General features: G+C 46.2%; 1 protein-coding gene across 1 annotated transcript in view; it reads left to right on the forward strand.

The window, feature by feature from the left end:
• Positions 1–16261, forward strand: part of ZC3H18 (zinc finger CCCH-type containing 18) — a 54216-nt gene extending 37955 nt beyond the window's left edge. The window contains 10 exon segments of the mRNA XM_038368254.2: positions 35–160; positions 1289–1390; positions 3194–3337; positions 4616–4768; positions 7201–7355; positions 8019–8218; positions 9641–9737; positions 12835–12935; positions 15321–15382; positions 15384–16261. Of these exon segments, the coding sequence (XP_038224182.1) occupies positions 35–160; positions 1289–1390; positions 3194–3337; positions 4616–4768; positions 7201–7355; positions 8019–8218; positions 9641–9737; positions 12835–12935; positions 15321–15382; positions 15384–15525 (1282 nt within the window). The 3' untranslated portion in view covers positions 15526–16261.
• The last annotated feature ends 231 nt before the right edge of the window (positions 16262–16492 follow it).

A 16492-nucleotide genomic window follows, 5' to 3' on the forward strand; every position in this document is an offset into this window, starting at 1 on the left:
TCCCAAAAATGAGTTGTTAATCTTTTTCTTCCAGGTCGTCTTCTCGCTCATCCTCCTATTCTGGTTCTGGTTCTTCACGATCTCGTTCCAGATCCTCTTCCTACAGCTCCTACTCTAGTCACTCTTCCAGACACAGTTCTTTCTCAGGCAGCAGATCCAGGTACTGTTTCTTTGGCTTCTAACACAACAGCTGCAACTTTCTTCTACTCACCAAAATAAATAGAGTGCTTAGTTTTAAAATCTTTTCTTTGTGTTACTCAGATATTAAAAGCAGATACAAAACCAGTATCTGAAACAAAAATAGTCAAACCAATGATGGTCTTAAACAGGAAGATCAGCATATAAAAATAATTACTGGGAACTAAAATACTGGAATAATTACAGACCATGTGCTGCCTCTATTTCAAAACAGTGTTTAAAATTTTCTCACCAAATAGCTCCATTCAGTGGATGGGCCTGCTGTTCTCTCTGTGGACGCTGTTGTTTGTTGCTTCTTTCCCACTGATACTTTCTGTACCTCCCATTGAGACACAGTAGGTCTGAAAGAATCATTTTCACTGTTTAAAAGACCTGGAAATGAAAGTCTTGCAAAGTTGTTAACTAGATTCTATTACTTTTTAATGTTAGTTGGTTTAGTTACTGTTTAAGAGCCAGTCCAGGAAATAACTTCTGCACTTGGCTCTCTTGGCTTTGGTATTCTCTGCTTGTTTGTTCCCCTCACGTTTCAGGAAATTGCAAGAGCTTAATCCATCCCATTTTTTCCCAGTCTTTTTTTGCTCCTATCTAAGTGACTGTAGATTGCATTTGGAGTGTCTCGGCCAGAGCAGGAATACATGGGACTTGAAATAGAATTCACCCTTGCAAGCATGATCTCATCTCTAGTTTCTCTCTCAATAAAAACCCATTTGGCGTGCCTGCCTGTGGACCTGAAGCCTGTAATGGAGTAGGGAGGATTTGGACCCAAGCATTAAGATGGAATAGCTGAGAGCTAGTCGCTTTCTGGCTAACATCAATTTGTGCCTCAATTCCTATCTCCCATACTGGCATCTAGAGCAGAGGGCAGGTATGACACTAAGAGAACAAGTTTTGTCCCACTAGAAGTAGTCAGTGCAATACAGCCACCTAACCCAGGGAAGGAGAAGGTACAAATAAGAAGAGGGTACTCCCCACACCTGAAAGGCCTGGAGACCACAAGTGAGAGAACCTTTCTGCAGTCCCAGGGACTGAGTTGAATGATGTACACCTTCTCTTCCGCCCGGAGCTAATCTTTTTTTATTTAATTGCCCAGGTCGCGATCCTTCTCATCTTCCCCTTCTCCTTCCCCAACACCATCTCCACACAAAGCGCTTGTGAAAGCTAAAGGGGAGCCTGCACCACCTGCTGGAAAAGGGTAAGACTTGGAAGAGATGGTATAGGAAAGCCCTAGAACTGTAGTTTCACCTTGGCCCTTAAAGAGTCCCGGGATACGATTCTGATTTTTGGTTCTGAAATCACCCACCCTACTGAAAACTGTAAATACAGAATGTTATTTGTATCGATTGACACTTACAATTACTCAGAGACTTAAAATGCATTATCTTAATTATCTCATAGATGTAGGGTTGCAAAAAAGGCAATCCCTCAATTGTATTAATAGTTCATGTATACAAGCTACACGTATGGGTATATGTAAATGGTCCATATACACACACACACACACACACACACACACACACACACACACACACACACACACACACACACACACACACACACACACACACTGATTTGTAAATTGGGTGTGTACAGATACGAAATCTGAATGACTCTTGTAGAAGGGTTTCCGTGATATAAAGCCTGTGACTAAAGTTAGTGTGTATTACACATATCATTAAACTAGTGAGCGGAAATATAGCTGTATACAGTTAGGGTGTGTCTGTTTGAAATGTTGGGTATGAGTTAACACAAGTACAATAGCTATGTAAACTTAAAATATTTGTTTAGTAGCTTATGTCATCCCTTGTACTTTTTTAATAGGCCTATATTTCATATGTCACTAACATAGTACACATGGTTATCCTGGGGAATGTTTCTCTGCTGTATGCTGAGATCATTGTTTTTAAAGGTGACATGGAAATTTTTCCAAAAGTTACAACTTGGAGGTCAGGGTGAATGCTCCAGCAGGGCACATGACTACTTCAGCCCATCTCTAATTCAGTCTTTACTCACTTTCCTGAGCCCATGGCGTGCATTCTGATGGATTGAGTCCCATGTGAAGTGATGCCTTTATATGTACTCTTCTGATAATATTGCATCTACTGCGAAACAGCATTACAACCCTACAGCTGCCTAAAATGGCGCGTTTTCTTTTCCCGGTCGAACATAGCATGTATTTAATATCTGTGTTCTGCAGGTTATAAAATAAGAATATGAAATAGGTAGCAAAAGGGAGAAATTAACAGCCTTTGCAGCCAGCCAGCTCCACTCCTGGTAATAATGGGTGTGACATCACTATCACAGTGAATGCTGGACAATAGCCAACTATTATGTAAGTGATTGGCTCATCATGGGCCTGAAGAAGAGTAATGCTGGAAATGTGCTGAAATGACCCCTTTCCTATTTGGCATATTCAGCATAAAAGCTTAAAGGCAATGTGCAAGTCTACTATTTACTGCGCACTGTAAAATGCAAGACTAAAAGTCTAGGATCAGAATTTCAAAATGAGGCATGCACAAATGGATGCATACATTTGCACGCAACCTTAGCATGCAAACGTCCAGTACAGGTAAGTGAACCATTTTTTTGCACACAAGCTAGTTCTGTATGTCTAACTTTAAAGTCTGACCCACAACTTGTAAGCAAACGTTCGTTTCGGATACCTGTGTATCATAAGTAACCAATTCCAAGGGGAACTTGTGGAACTGTAAACTGCGGGAGTAGGTTGTCACCATAACACTGACTGTTTATATAATAGCTGATCTCTTTAAAAATCTTTCATATTAGAATGCAATAAACTGCACTTGTTAAGGAGTTTTGTCGTGTCAGAATGGTTTTGTGAAATATGGTTTACGTTGACTTTTCCAAAAGGCCAGGGTAACAGGAATTGTATAATGTTTCAGTAGTGGGAAATATGTTGCTTCTGAAAATCCCTGTGTTACATGCCATGGTGTTTGATCATACACGAGAGTATCAAAACTCCATTTTAACTTTGCAGTGAGAAATCTGTGAAGAAAGTAGGTGCCCTTCCAGTCCCACCACCATTGACTAAAGTTGCAACAGCTGCACCAGAGCCAGCCAAACCGGGGGATAACAGAGAGGCAAGAAGGAAGGAACGTCAAACGAGGACTCCACCCAGGAGGTAGGAGAACCTGGGCAGAGGGGTTTGATCATGCATACAAATGAAGAGCTGGGTAATTGCTAATTGAGGAATTAACCAAGAACTCACTCTGACTTAGAGGAGAAATCTGTCCCCTGATATAGCAGGGGAACCAGAGAAGGAGCAGAATGTATTACTTGCATGCAATAAAAAAAAACCCAGGCCAATCTCTCTAGAGACCTGTTGAATGAGAACAGCAGGTGGAATCCTTGAATTGTACCAATAGGAAACCCTCATTATAGGGAAAACACACATTTTAGAGCAGCTGATTGGTTAGTCCAGCCATTGAGGAAGCAAAGGAAGCTCAGAGCTACGTTGAATTCAGAGGGTCGTGCTCCATAATGAAGTAAAGGGAGGGAAGGACTTGAGGCTGCAGAGTTGGGTGCTAGCCTACATCAGCTGCTTAATAAATTAAAGAGAAGATTTCTACTGCACCAACCCAGAAGAAAACTTCAAAAATGTGGAACTTCCCTCAGACCTACCTAAATTGATGTGTCCTTTGAGGGCAAACAGTTTTCTTAGATCCTGGTGTTTTAAATCAATAACAATAAAGTCCTATGCCATAATTCTATTTTCCTTTCAATTCCAAGCTTCCTAGGTCAATTCTTAGGTTTGAATGGAGCTGTTCCCCTTGTTCCTTAATAGCGACTGGAGAACAGTACTGGAAAGCTTGAGTTACTTCTGTCTCTGGTTGCTAGGATTCCTCTCCCCTTTGAAAAGTGGGTTATGGTTTACTCTTAGGAGTCCTTAGACGCTGCATGATCCCTTACATGACTGTTATGGGTGTCAGTGTTTGCAGAAGGAAAAGGAAATAAACTGTCCCTAATGTGAAAATTTGGAAGATTGGTACCAATTAACTTGTCACCCCAAACTTTAAGTAACGAGATGCGAGTTTGATATTTCTATAGTCCATGCTACAAGCCAGCCCTGCAATCTTGTGCAGCTGACACTTCTTTGTTAGGAAATATTTGCTACTGATGCAATAGGACAGGACAGAGATGCTGTTCCGTGTCCTGCTCTAACCAGCACCATTCAGTCTCTCTCAAAATATCTGCTGTTCGGAAGTGGGGATGCATGGCCAGGACAGGGAAATCTGTTTGACTGACAAAACAGAATTCTCTGCTGTATTGTCTAGTGTCAATGTGTGTAAATAACTGCACCGGAAGCCTCTTGCTCACCATTGATCATATGTACAAAAAGCAACCCTGGTTTATTGCTGAGTAGCATCAGATGAGAATGGTTTCTTTTGCTCTCTTGCAGGCGGACTGTAAGTGGCAGTCTCAGTGGCAGTGCCAGCAGCTATAGCGGCTCCAGTTCCCGATCTAGGTCCTTGTCTCGGTCTCTCTCCAGGTCTCATTCCCGATCGACGTCTGCCTCAGTTTCCCCTTCCCCATCTGGGTCCAGAAAATCCAGGTAAAGCACTATGTTACACACTTTCTCATAAAGGTTAATAGACTCGGGTTATGTGTCAGTGTTGTACTTGACACATTTGAGAGCTTACAGTGCAGGAAACCACCTTACAAGCAGGTGCGTACAGTGCAAGGAAAGATGAAAGATGCATTTGCTCAGAGTATATAAATGAGTCTTAAATTTTGAAAAATGAAAACAATGTTAACAGCTGCCATGTTGCATATTCTAGGAAATAATGAAATTATTGTTAATGTGCCCTGAATTACCCATTTTCACTCTAATTGAGGCTGAAGCCTCTTCTCCCCCGTTTTCAAATCTTAATTGAACATTTACCTTGCTGTTGTAAATACAAATTCCAGGGTGTGTTTTTCTACAGCAATAGGCATTCATATTACACAATGCTGCTATTCTAAACTTTTCTCTAAATCTCACTGTTGGATCTCTTTAGGGCTGATGCCTGGTTTGTCAGCACTGCTTATCAGAAAGCATCTAATAGATCTGTCTAGTGGTGGTGCTTTGCACTGTTAATGACAAATAAGGTTGCAAGAATGGTTCCCATTGCATGTTTTGACCAAGACACAATTCAATTCTTTGACACGAATGGGTGTGCTGTGTCTGTTAGCTCCCTCCAAAGCCCAGTGACTGACAAATTCTGATAGTCCTGAAATGAGTCCCCTTCAAAAGCTAAAAGTTAATATTTAGATTAACTTGTGAAGCCTATTCATACACGAGTGTTTCTGCAACCCTATAAGCAGCTGCTCCATTTTTTCTATCTAAAGTTCTTAAGCCCTTGGGTAGTATGATCGGTGTCGTATATAAACCTTTATACAATGGAACAGAATGTGATTCAAATCAGAGCCAATTCACACCTTTGTACACTGCAGAGCCACACGGTTGAATCGCTACATTTTTTTTTCCAGGAACGTAAGCATGTTTGTTAAATGTTGGTCTGATTCATTATGCCCTGCAAAGGCTGATATGAGAGGCTAGGGGTGAGTCTGCCTCTCAAATGCTCTCTTTTTAACTCAACCCCACTGTAAAGTTTGTTTAGGATTTCAGATGTCTACTTTTTCAGTTGCTACTTACACAGCACCAAATGATGAGCCTGCTGCTTTACAGGTATTTGCAAGCAAGATCCCTGCCTCGTGACGCTTCCTGTAGACGACACAGATACGGTGTGAGGGCAGAGATGGACAGGGAGTGCTGGTATTCCTGCTGAAACATAAACAGAGCTGGCTTAATATTTGCTACTGCGCCGCTTTACACAGCAGCGTGCAAACTGTGTGTGCATGACACGTCCAGAGCCCTGGGCCCACTCATACTCCAGGACCAAAGCACTTTTTGAACATAGGAAATAATGTACTGAATGTACTCAAACCAAAACAGACTGCGGACATAATTCTGTGGCCACGCCCTCCTTTGGAGATGAAATTCTATCCCTGGGTTCCTGGGATACCAGGTCATCACCCTCTCCTCTAACAACTCACTTCTGTCATGGTACTGTTGAATTGTGAGCTTGTGATTTGTTTTAAAGTGATGTGCCCTCCCCTGAATTTCCCTGTGATAGATCAAAGGTTTGGGGTCAGGCGCTATCTTATCTTTATCTGGTCCAGTGCAAAGTACAAAGTCTGCATCAAAAAAATACAGTAGTCGTTCTCCAGCATTTTAATTGTGCGGAACATGTCATCAAACAGCATCCATCTTGTGGGCCCTCTTCCCCCTGCCTGTGCTGTTCTTTCCATCTCTGTGGTCTTGTGGTGCTTCAAAAAGGGAACCTGATGGCCTCTGGAATGTAGCTCTTGAATCCTGGGCTTGGAGAATCCATGTCTTTTTAAAGCTTCCTTGGTAAATAAGCATCAGGCAACGTGTATATCAGGCAGCATGAATGATATGGGGACACTCTTGACCTGAACAATATCACTGAAACGTGTAGTCCAGAGCTTACCCTAGTTCTTGCTTTATTGATATCTCTGGATAAATAAGCTGTCTCTGGAGTATAGTATTACATTGAAGGTTTCAGAGTAGCAGCTGTTAGTCTGTATTCACAAAAAGAAAAGGAGGACTCGTGGCACCTTAGAGACTAACAAATTTATTTGAGCATAATCTTTATTTGAGCATGAGCTGTAACTCACGAAAGCTTATGCTCAAATAAATTTGTTAGTCTCTAAGGTGCCACAAGTCCTCCTTTTCTTATTACATTGAAGGTTTTTGTTGTCTTGCATCTGACAATACGTTTGAGGGGGTAATGTGATCCCTGCCTCAGGAGATGCAGACAACAGTCTTATCTTGTCATTAATACCACTCACTTTTGCAGCCCTTGTGACCGCTCCTCCGGTGCGTGTGGGAGTTAGCGAGAAGGCGCTTGTGTGAATTCTAGACACCCTCCTGGTGTTCTCCACTGGAAGAGGTGGTGAGTGTGTCTATCTGTTTTCCAGGTCCCTGAGCGTGAGCAGCGTCTCCTCTGTCTCTAGTGCCTCCTCCAGTAGCAGTTCCATACGCAGTGCGGACTCAGAAGACATGTACGCTGACCTGGCCAGTCCAGTGTCCTCAGCCAGTTCCCGATCCCTGACCCCAGCCCAGCAGAAGAAAGGTAGAAGTAATTCAGTTCTGAGAATGAGGGAAGGGGGTGGGGCAAGATCTGCAGAGAGCTCACTTGGTGATATGGCAAACCGCATGGAACCCATTACACAGAGGTAAATGAAAGTGTGGGGAGCAACTATGGTTTGATATAGATTGGGAGAGTCCAAAGGCTTCACCTTGGATGGGTGCTGAGAAGGCAGAGGTGACGAGTTTGAGCGGGAAGGCTGATGCATCATTTCTGTGCTGTTGTCCGTGTCTGCTTGGCTGCCCGTCTGAGAAGGGGTCTTCCTTTCCTCACAAACCCTGTATGTGCTTTGGTGCACGCTCTCCAGCATCCTTCCATTGCCCATCCTGTTTTCACTCTCACTCTCCTGAGATGATGAGCCAGTGCACTCTCTCTTCCTGGGGGACTAGTATTTCCTCTCATAAACTCCCCAATTGCTCATTTGAGACCCCATCATGGTCTGATGCAAGAGCTTCTCATTCCTTGTCTGCTAATATGTCAACTATTCTCCCCTGGGGAATTCTGGCTTCCTACCGGTTTTAATCTGGGCGCCGTCAGCTTTGCTAACCAGCATGGGTCCCTGCAGCGCCTTCCATCCTTTGAGCCCTTTTTTTTAAAAGGCAGAGCAGGATTTATTGCGCATCGCTGACACTGGGATTCTGGTTTCAGCAGGAAAATCGAAAAAAGAAGACAGTGTTAAAGAGGAGAAACGGAAACGGGAGGTGCCTGCCCAGCCCCTGAAATCAACAAAACCCACACAAGCGAGTAAATCGCAGCAGCTGCTCCCACCCCAGCAGCCCCCACTGGCCCAGCCTCAGCAGGGGGGGTTCAGTGCCCACAAAGAGATCAAACTGACGCTGTTGAATAAGGTGAGAGGTGGGGTGACGGCTCTTGGAGGGCTTTTCAGAGCAGGGGGAGGAAGGGGCCATTGCTGACTCTCTGGCCTGTGGAGGAGAGTTTGCTGCCGTCTTGCTGAGGAGAGCTCTGCTGGGAATTTGGGCAGTTGCTTCTGATGTTCTCATGATTATGGAAAGCGGGCAAATGACAGAACCTGTTGGGCAGCGTACACTATGTCTTGACCTCTGGCTGTGCTGGAAGCTTCCCTGGGGCACATTCCTCCTGCCCCATCAGCGGCTGTTGCCCGCTTTCCCTGAGCCACATTCTTTAGGCCTGTGGCCATATAGCACCTTGGCCTGAGATCTCAGCGTGAGAGCCTCCTGAGCTAGGCAGGGTCACACGTGGTGCCTTTCACTGCAGATTCTCCTGCCTCTGTCTGAGCCTCGCCAACCTGCAGCCAAATGGAAGCGTGATCTCTACGAGCTTGACTCGTGTTGCATAAGGGTGCTGAGCCTGCCTTGGGAATGAGCTCTCCTTAGCCTGGCTGGCTCTAAAAGTGATCACTGAAAGAGATTAAAATGGATCAGTGCATGAATGTGGAGACCCCAAAGGACTGTCCTGGGGGCTGCAGAAGGTGGAGTTGGTGTCTTATTAGGTGTGATTCCCTCGTAGTTAGTGCTGGGCCTGATACCCCAGCACGCCATTAGGAGAAAATGTGCTCCTAGAGTTTGCTGTCCTTTGGCTGAGAAGCTCAGTCAAGATCCCGACCACGTGTGGTGGTTCATCCTCATGGTGCTTCATGCTGGAGGAGGGAGTTACCCAAATGACCTGGATAATTTCAGTTGGAGTGGTCATTTTCTGCTACCCTGAATTCTTCTTGCAACATTCTCCTTACTTCTCCTCCCTTGACTGCAGTGAGGAGTGTTCTGTGTGTGATGGGATTCCGACAGCTAGCTTGTTAAGCAAGCTAGGCTCCCTCTCTGGTGAAGGGGACATGATAAATGACTTAGTAAATGTTACACAGACCCTGCAGCATCACATAATGCGGTGGTAGAATTCGCTTTCCCTTGTGTTGGGGCGTGTCCTAGAGAAAAACATGGCCCTGTAGACCTTGTTAGTACTCGTGTCATCATCCTGAGCCAAGCCAAAAGAGACCGGACAAAACGCAGCTTTTTTCTTCATGCGATTTGATGTAAAATGCCCCGTTAGCAGAAATGCAGTCTGACCTCTAAGAGCTGTTCCCGATCATTGTAATGGCACATGACTCCAAGAGATCACTTTGCTGTTCTAGTGGCTTGTACACGGGAAAGCAGTTTACCAGCCTGCTCCAAGGAAACCTCCTTAAGTACTGGAGCAGTGTGTTTTGCTGGTGTGGGAGCTTTGCGATGCCCACGACAAAGGAACAGCGGGATATATATGTCTCCGAATCTATCACCTGTTTCCTTCCATTTCAGGCGGCTGACAAAGGAAGCAGGAAGAGATATGAGCCAGCAGACAAAGACAGACAGGGCTCTCCTCCAGCCAAACGGGTTAACCTGTCACCTGACAGAGGTGAGGAATTTGAGAGATGCAGCGATAGGGTAAATGCTCTCTGGCATGGCCTGAATGCAGCTCTGCGGGCTGCTGCCCTGTACTGCTGGGGGAGGTCATTTGGTCATGGGGCTGTCAGCAGGTTAGATTCCAAGGGATCGCTGCCTCTGCCCTCCATTAGCTGGAGAAATGAACTGCTGGCACACACCCTTCCAAACCAAGGCTGTGTCTTCTCCAATAAAAACAGGGGTGTTTGTCATGCTCTCCCGCTGGCGAAACATAGTGGGGAGGAGGAACTTTCATTTACTGCGAGGTCAACCCCAGGGGGCGAGTATAACACTGGACTCCCCGGCTACCTTGTGGCTATCAGTGCCTGGTCTCCACTTTGGATTTTACAGCAAGATAATTATCTTGCCTCAGTTACTTGCTGTACAATCCCCCACCTTCCTGTACCATGCTTTAGTCTCCTGGGAGTCCTGGGGAAACCTTCATCGCATGCAGGCCTGCTGTCCACTAGCTGCCTGTTACTGATGCAACTGTTTGAGTCAGCAGGTTTTAGAAACCCCCACGTCTCCAGCTCTCTCCCTGCTCGTGGTGTTGCCCCATGCTTTAAAGGCATATGAGGGGAGGCACAGAAGGCTGAGGGGCCAGAACATAGTATTAACCCTGCTTAATTCCTGTGAAACAGATAATTCCCTCACTTCCATACACTTGTGTGTGACAAAATCTAGGCTGGGACTGTAATAAAAATACACCATGACTCCAGTCTCTTTCCTTTCTCTTGTAACTTGTTAGCACTGAAACCTAGCTATTCGCATACTTGTCCATTAGCACCTTTATAGTGGTTAGGGCCCTGTAGATGCAACCTGTCGGAGAATCAGCTATTACCCTGCATTCTTTCAGCCTTGGCTGTTGCTAATGCAAAACAAAGAAGCAGGCAATGGTGGAGGTGTTGCAGCTTTGCCTTGAGAGTTGTACAGAAGCAGGCTGTGACATGTGAGGGTGGTTTCCCTGAGCTCTCACTGTAGGCATATTACGTTGGTTGTGGCTTGGAGCCAGCAAAAATCCTTAGAGTGCTAATAACCCTGTCCCATCCCACTACTGAAAAGGTGACTTGGAGGATTCAGCTAGATTTAAAATCACTAGGACTCAGTGAGACAGGGCAGCTAGACCAGACATTCATGCCTTCAGCCAGCTGTGAAGCAAAGGCAGCCATTTTATCCTAGTTCTTGGATTGCTGGGAATGTCAGGCTAATAAGCACTGCTGTTCTAATCTTCCCAGTGCCCATGATGGAGAATGCACCGAATATACTGCCTGAATACAACAAACCTGTCTGTTGCTTCATCTCTCCTCACAATTCATGTGTATATAGCACTCCAGGCATGCATGGCAGTTCATGGGCAAATATAAAGATGTCCCAGGGGCTTGCGAGCCAATGGAAGCATCTGTCTGGAAGGCACAGGGTATAGCGCTCCCTGCAGTTCCCGGCGGAGGGCAAGAGGGCAACACATTGTGCATCACATGCTCCTAGGTTACTCTTATTCCTCACAAGTGCAGGTTTCAGAGTAGCAGCCATGTTAGTCTGTATTCGCAAAAAGAAAAGGAGTACTTGTGGCACCTTAGAGACTAACAAATTTATTTGAGCATAAGCTTTCGTGAGCTACAGCTCACTTCATCGGATGCATTCGGTGGAAAATACAGTGGGGAGATTTATATACACACACAGAGAACATGAAACAATGGGTTTATCATACACACTGTAAGGAGAGTGATCACTTAAGATAAGCCATCACCAGCAGCGGGGGTGGGGGGGAAGGAGGAAAACCCTTCATGGTGACAAGCAAGGTGGGCCATTCCAGCAGTTAACAAGAATGTCTGAGGAGCAGTGGGGGTGGGGTGGGGTGGAGAAATAACATGGGGAAATAGTTTTACTTTGTGTAATGACTCATCCATTCCCACTCTCTATTCAAGCCTAAATTAATTGTATCCAGTTTGCAAATTAATTCCAATTCAGCAGTCTCTCGTTGAAGTCTGTTTTTGAAGTTTTTTTTGTTGAAGGATAGCCACTCTCAGGTCTGTAATCGAGTGACCGGAGAGATTGAAGTGTTCTCCGACTGGTTTTTGAATGTTAAAATTCTTGACGTCTGATTTGTGTCCATTTATTCTTTTATGTAGAGACTGTCCAGTTTGACCAATGTACATGGCAGAGGGGCATTGCTGGAACATGATGGCATATATCACATTGGTAGATGCGCAGCTGAACGAGCCTCTGATAGTGTGGCTGATGTGATTAGGCCCTATGATGGTGTCCCCTGAATAGATATGTGGACAGAGTTGGCAACGGGCTTTGTTGCAAGGATAGGTTCCTGGGTTAGTGGTTCTGTTGTGTGGTGTGTGGTTGCTGGTGAGTATTTGCTTCAGGTTGGGGGGCTGTCCGTAAGCAAGGACTGGCCTGTCTCCCAAGATCTGTGAGAGTGATGGGTCGTCCTTCAGGATAGGTTGTAGATCCTCGATGATGCGTTGGAGAGGTTTTAGTTGGGGGCTGAAGGGGATGGCTAGTGGCGTTCTGTTATTTCCTTTGTTGGGTCTGTCCTGTAGTAGGTGACTTCTGGGTACTCTTCTGGCTCTGTCAATCTGTTTCTTCATTTCAGCAGGTGGGTATTGTAGTTGAAGGAATGCATGATAGAGATCTTGTAGGTGTTTGTCTCTGTCTGAGGGGTTGGAGCAAATGCGGTTATATCGTAGAGCTTGGCTGTAGACAATGGATCGTGTGGCGTGATCTGGATGAAAGCTAGAGGCATGTAGGTAGGAAGAGCGGTCAGTAGGTTTCCGATATAGGGTGGTGGTTATGTGACCATCGCTTATTAGCACCGCAGTGTCCAGGAAGTGGATCTCTTAGTTAGTCTCTAAGGTGCCACAAGTACTTACAAGTGCAGTGTCTCTGCAGAGCTGAGGGAGTTTCTCGAGGGTTTGCAACTGGACCTTTCCTTTCCTGATGCAGCCTTGCCCATCTAGGGAAAGGCTGTGTTTAAAGTGGCGAAGTGGTACTGTGCACTCTGGTAACACACCATGGCTTATGCAAGGGCTAAAACCTTTTGTCTTTACATTCTGCAATAGGTCCTCGCGATAGGAAACCTGCTGGGAGAATCTCTTCACCCAAACAAGATCGGCAGAGAGGCCAGAACCCTAAACCATCTCCTGCTCAGACAGACAGGTCAGTGCGTATCCCGCCATCCGCTCCCACCTGTGACTTGTTATCTCTTGGCCAGCATGGTTTGCAGAAGAGCAAAATCCTTGGCTTGTTGGCTAGGGAAAGAGCTGTTTGGCCAAAGACCTGTGGAGGGAGACCTCTCTTTCCCTTCTCTAGCGGTCTCACCACAGAGAGACGCAAGAGCCTCACTCATCGTTCGTTAAGAAACTGGGAGGATAGGGGATGTAATTGGACGGTAGAGTGGCTTAAGGTAGTACTGAGAAGCAAGGAATTTTCTGCCACTGCCCTGACATCAGTTGCTTCACCCATGACTCAGTTTCCCTGCCTCTGAAATGGGTTTAATTCGGACATCTCAAGGAAGCAATTTGTAGTGCCATTGAGATCCTTGGATAAAAGGTGCTGTGACATGCAAAGTATTAGCATTGAAGATCTTAACTATATACAACTACTTCAGTGTGAACTGCAGCTGGTGGAGTTTGCTGGGCAGAACTCAGATTGCATGGAAGCCAGTGGGCTCCCTGTGCCAGCTGTCCCATTGTGGGGTCAGTCCTAGCTACAGGTGCTTTTGTGACTTCAGCTCTCCTGGCCGGTGTGCATCATTCCATGTCTCTTGGCTAATCTTGCACAGCTGAGGCCACTTAAAACCATAGTAGGCTGCCAAGATGTGGCTTCTGGTTGGAGTTAAAGTGAATGACCCTGATTCCATTTACGCCCATCCAGACCTTGGTCGTCTGGTGCCAGCTTGTTCTCCTTCCTGTAGTCTTTCACTGAAATAGAGCAAACGCCACCTTCGTTGCATAGCAGAACCCAAAATGCGGTGCCAGGGGCCTCATTGCCTTAGTGAGCAAGGACCATGCCGTGTCAGCATGGTTTTCTGTTGGAACGCCTTGCTCAGTGAAATAGAGTGTTGTCTCTGGTACAGCTGAGATGGCCTCTGTCCAACTCGATGCTGGTAGGAGCCAGGTAGGGTGACCAAACAGTAAGTGTGAAAAATCGGGATGGAGGTGGGGGGTAATAGGAGCCTATAATAGAAAAAAGACCCAAAAATCGGGACATCGGGTCACCGTAGAGCCTGCTTTGCATTTCTCTAGCACCTTCCCTCAGAGATCTCTGTGGACATTGAGCCAGTCTTGTCCCATGCCTTGCCTTCCTATGCCTGGGTCTTTGCCAATCAGGCAACCTAGCACAGAGAAAATTGAAGCTTGCCCAGTGCCCCACAGGAAGTGGGACAGAGTGTGAAATAGAACCCAGGGTCTCACACTGCATCAGTCCTCAAGCCCGGCCTTCCTCCATAGACTACCAGGAGGTTATATTTCTAACTGGAACGGTGAACCTGAGCATTGTTACCTACTTTTGTCTGGAGCTGGTATTGCTAGCTCCTAACCCTCTTCACCTGCTCTTGTTTGATGGGTTTAGTAACACTATCAGCTGGGCAAGGGAATCACAAGAACCCTGAGAATACCTGGCCGGGGTAAAGGCAAGGCAGGCAGGCAGAGCTCTCCTGGAGCTTGGATTTGAGGTTTTAAATGCTTTTCAGTTCACATTTGAACAGCCTGCCCCTTACTCAGGGATTAATATCAAAGGGCATCAAGTGAGGAGTTGCTGGGTTTAAGGAGAAGGATTACCAGGCTGTCTCTGTAACCTGGGCTATTGAGTCTTACCACTCATGTGACATGCCTGCCGTCAGATTGCCAGAAGCAGCTACATGAACGGTCACAGATCAGTCCCAGTGGCACTAGTGTGACCCCACATATAGCTGCCAGAAAGAGGGAGGGGAGGCTCAAATTGCACCCCTCCCGCTGAGCTTGGGCACTGCAGTCAGGTGCACATTGTGCAATTCCAAGGACTGTAGACGCTGTTCGGCAATCCTGTGAGGGGGGGGCGTGGGCGGGTTGACAGCATTTCCTGGCTTCTGGCTGTCATCACTGCCTTACCTATGGCTGGGGTTTCCTTTGGAGTTTTGTGGCCCCAGTAGGTGGGAGCAGGGAGGGAGGGTGGAGTGCAGTCCATAAAACAGCAAGCATGTGACGTGCCTCTTTGAACTCCACCTCTGCCAGGTCACCTGGAAAAAGCCAGGCAGTGTGGATGGTTAGGTGGGGCAGCTGCTGGGGACGGCTGCATTCATTCAGCATGGGGATTCTTTGGAGCCACCAACCTGTGCAGTATTTAACTATGTGATTTCCCCACCTCCTCCCCTTTTGTTTGGTACAGTCATGTGTTGTCCCTTATGTCAAAGCAGCTTGTAAACTCCTGGCAGGAGGGACCATTTACCCCTGCTGCTGTTCGAAAAACCACTTGATCTCGGAGCTGCACGTGCAGAAGGGGGTTGCCCCTCTGTTATCCATCCGTCCCCCCTTACCGCTTGTGGCTTTTTCTCTCCCCCACCTTATAGGAAAACGCCAGCTGTCCGCCCCAGTCCAAGAGTTCCAGCAAAGTCACAGTGTACCAGGCAAAACACCGAGCCAGGCCCAACCGCTGCAAGTGCGAAATCGGGCAAGTCCAGCACGCTGTCGCGGCGGGAGGAGCTCCTGAAGCAGCTGAAAGCCGTGGAAGATGCCATTGCTCGTAAACGGGCCAAAATCCCTGGGAAAGTATAGTCCAATGTGTGCAGAGCTCTGTCTCCACCTGGATTCGAGACTCTTCCATGTTTTATAAATAGTATACAAGCGGCCACTCTGGATTTTGCAGTTCTATCTGATTTTGGCTGCAATTCTTTTTAAAAATTTAAAAAAAAAAAAAAAAAAAAAGTTTGTCAGCTGAAAAATCCCACAGACGAGACGACTCACTCTGGCTCCTAACCCGTACGGTGGAGAGTCGGGGGTAATCCCCTCTCTGCATCAGCCATGCAAGACAGACCGAGCCGCCACCGAGATGGAGGCCCACACCGCCACGTTTTCCTGTAAATTATGCACAGAGGACTCCAAATTCCAGCCCTGTCGGATACTTTCACTTTCTCTCTCTCTCTCTCCCTTGCCCTCCCCTCTTTGCTAGCCATAAGTTGTATTCTTCTAGTTAGCCTAGCTGTGTGTTGAGTGTCTTCAGCAATGCAGTTCTATATACTGTGTAACGAGAGAACCGAAAACCGCTGTGAACTACTGGCAACATCATCTTCTCTCCCCTGCCCCTCCCTCTCCCAGGAACAAAACAAATATATATATATTCTTGACTAAAGTCTGATTGGGAACTATGACCTGTCTTTTATTTTAAGCATCAGATTGTTTTAGTTGATTTAAAAAAAAAAAAAAAAAAAAGAAAGGTATTGTTGGGATGTCTGTCTGAGGAGGGTCTTTTTTTGAGGGGTCTCCCTGAAATAAAGTATTTTGATAAACAGTTCTTCCTAACTATTTTGTTCACTTAACGATCCCAGGGTGGATCCCTCACTGTGGTCTCTGGGCACCTGCCCTCTTCTCTTTGGGTATTTCTTCCCTATGTTTGTAAGCTCTTCAGCCAGGTTGACTTCCCCGTGTAGTATAGTGCGGTCAGGTGACAGAGCCATTTAATCTTCCAGTGTTGGCATTGCTGTTGCTAAGGTTTGTCTGAATGTGAGCTCCTGTCACGGCTGGG

The sequence above is a fragment of the Dermochelys coriacea genome, chromosome 12, assembly GCF_009764565.3.
Source record: "Dermochelys coriacea isolate rDerCor1 chromosome 12, rDerCor1.pri.v4, whole genome shotgun sequence".
In the NCBI taxonomy this organism is placed as follows: Eukaryota; Metazoa; Chordata; order Testudines; family Dermochelyidae; genus Dermochelys; species Dermochelys coriacea.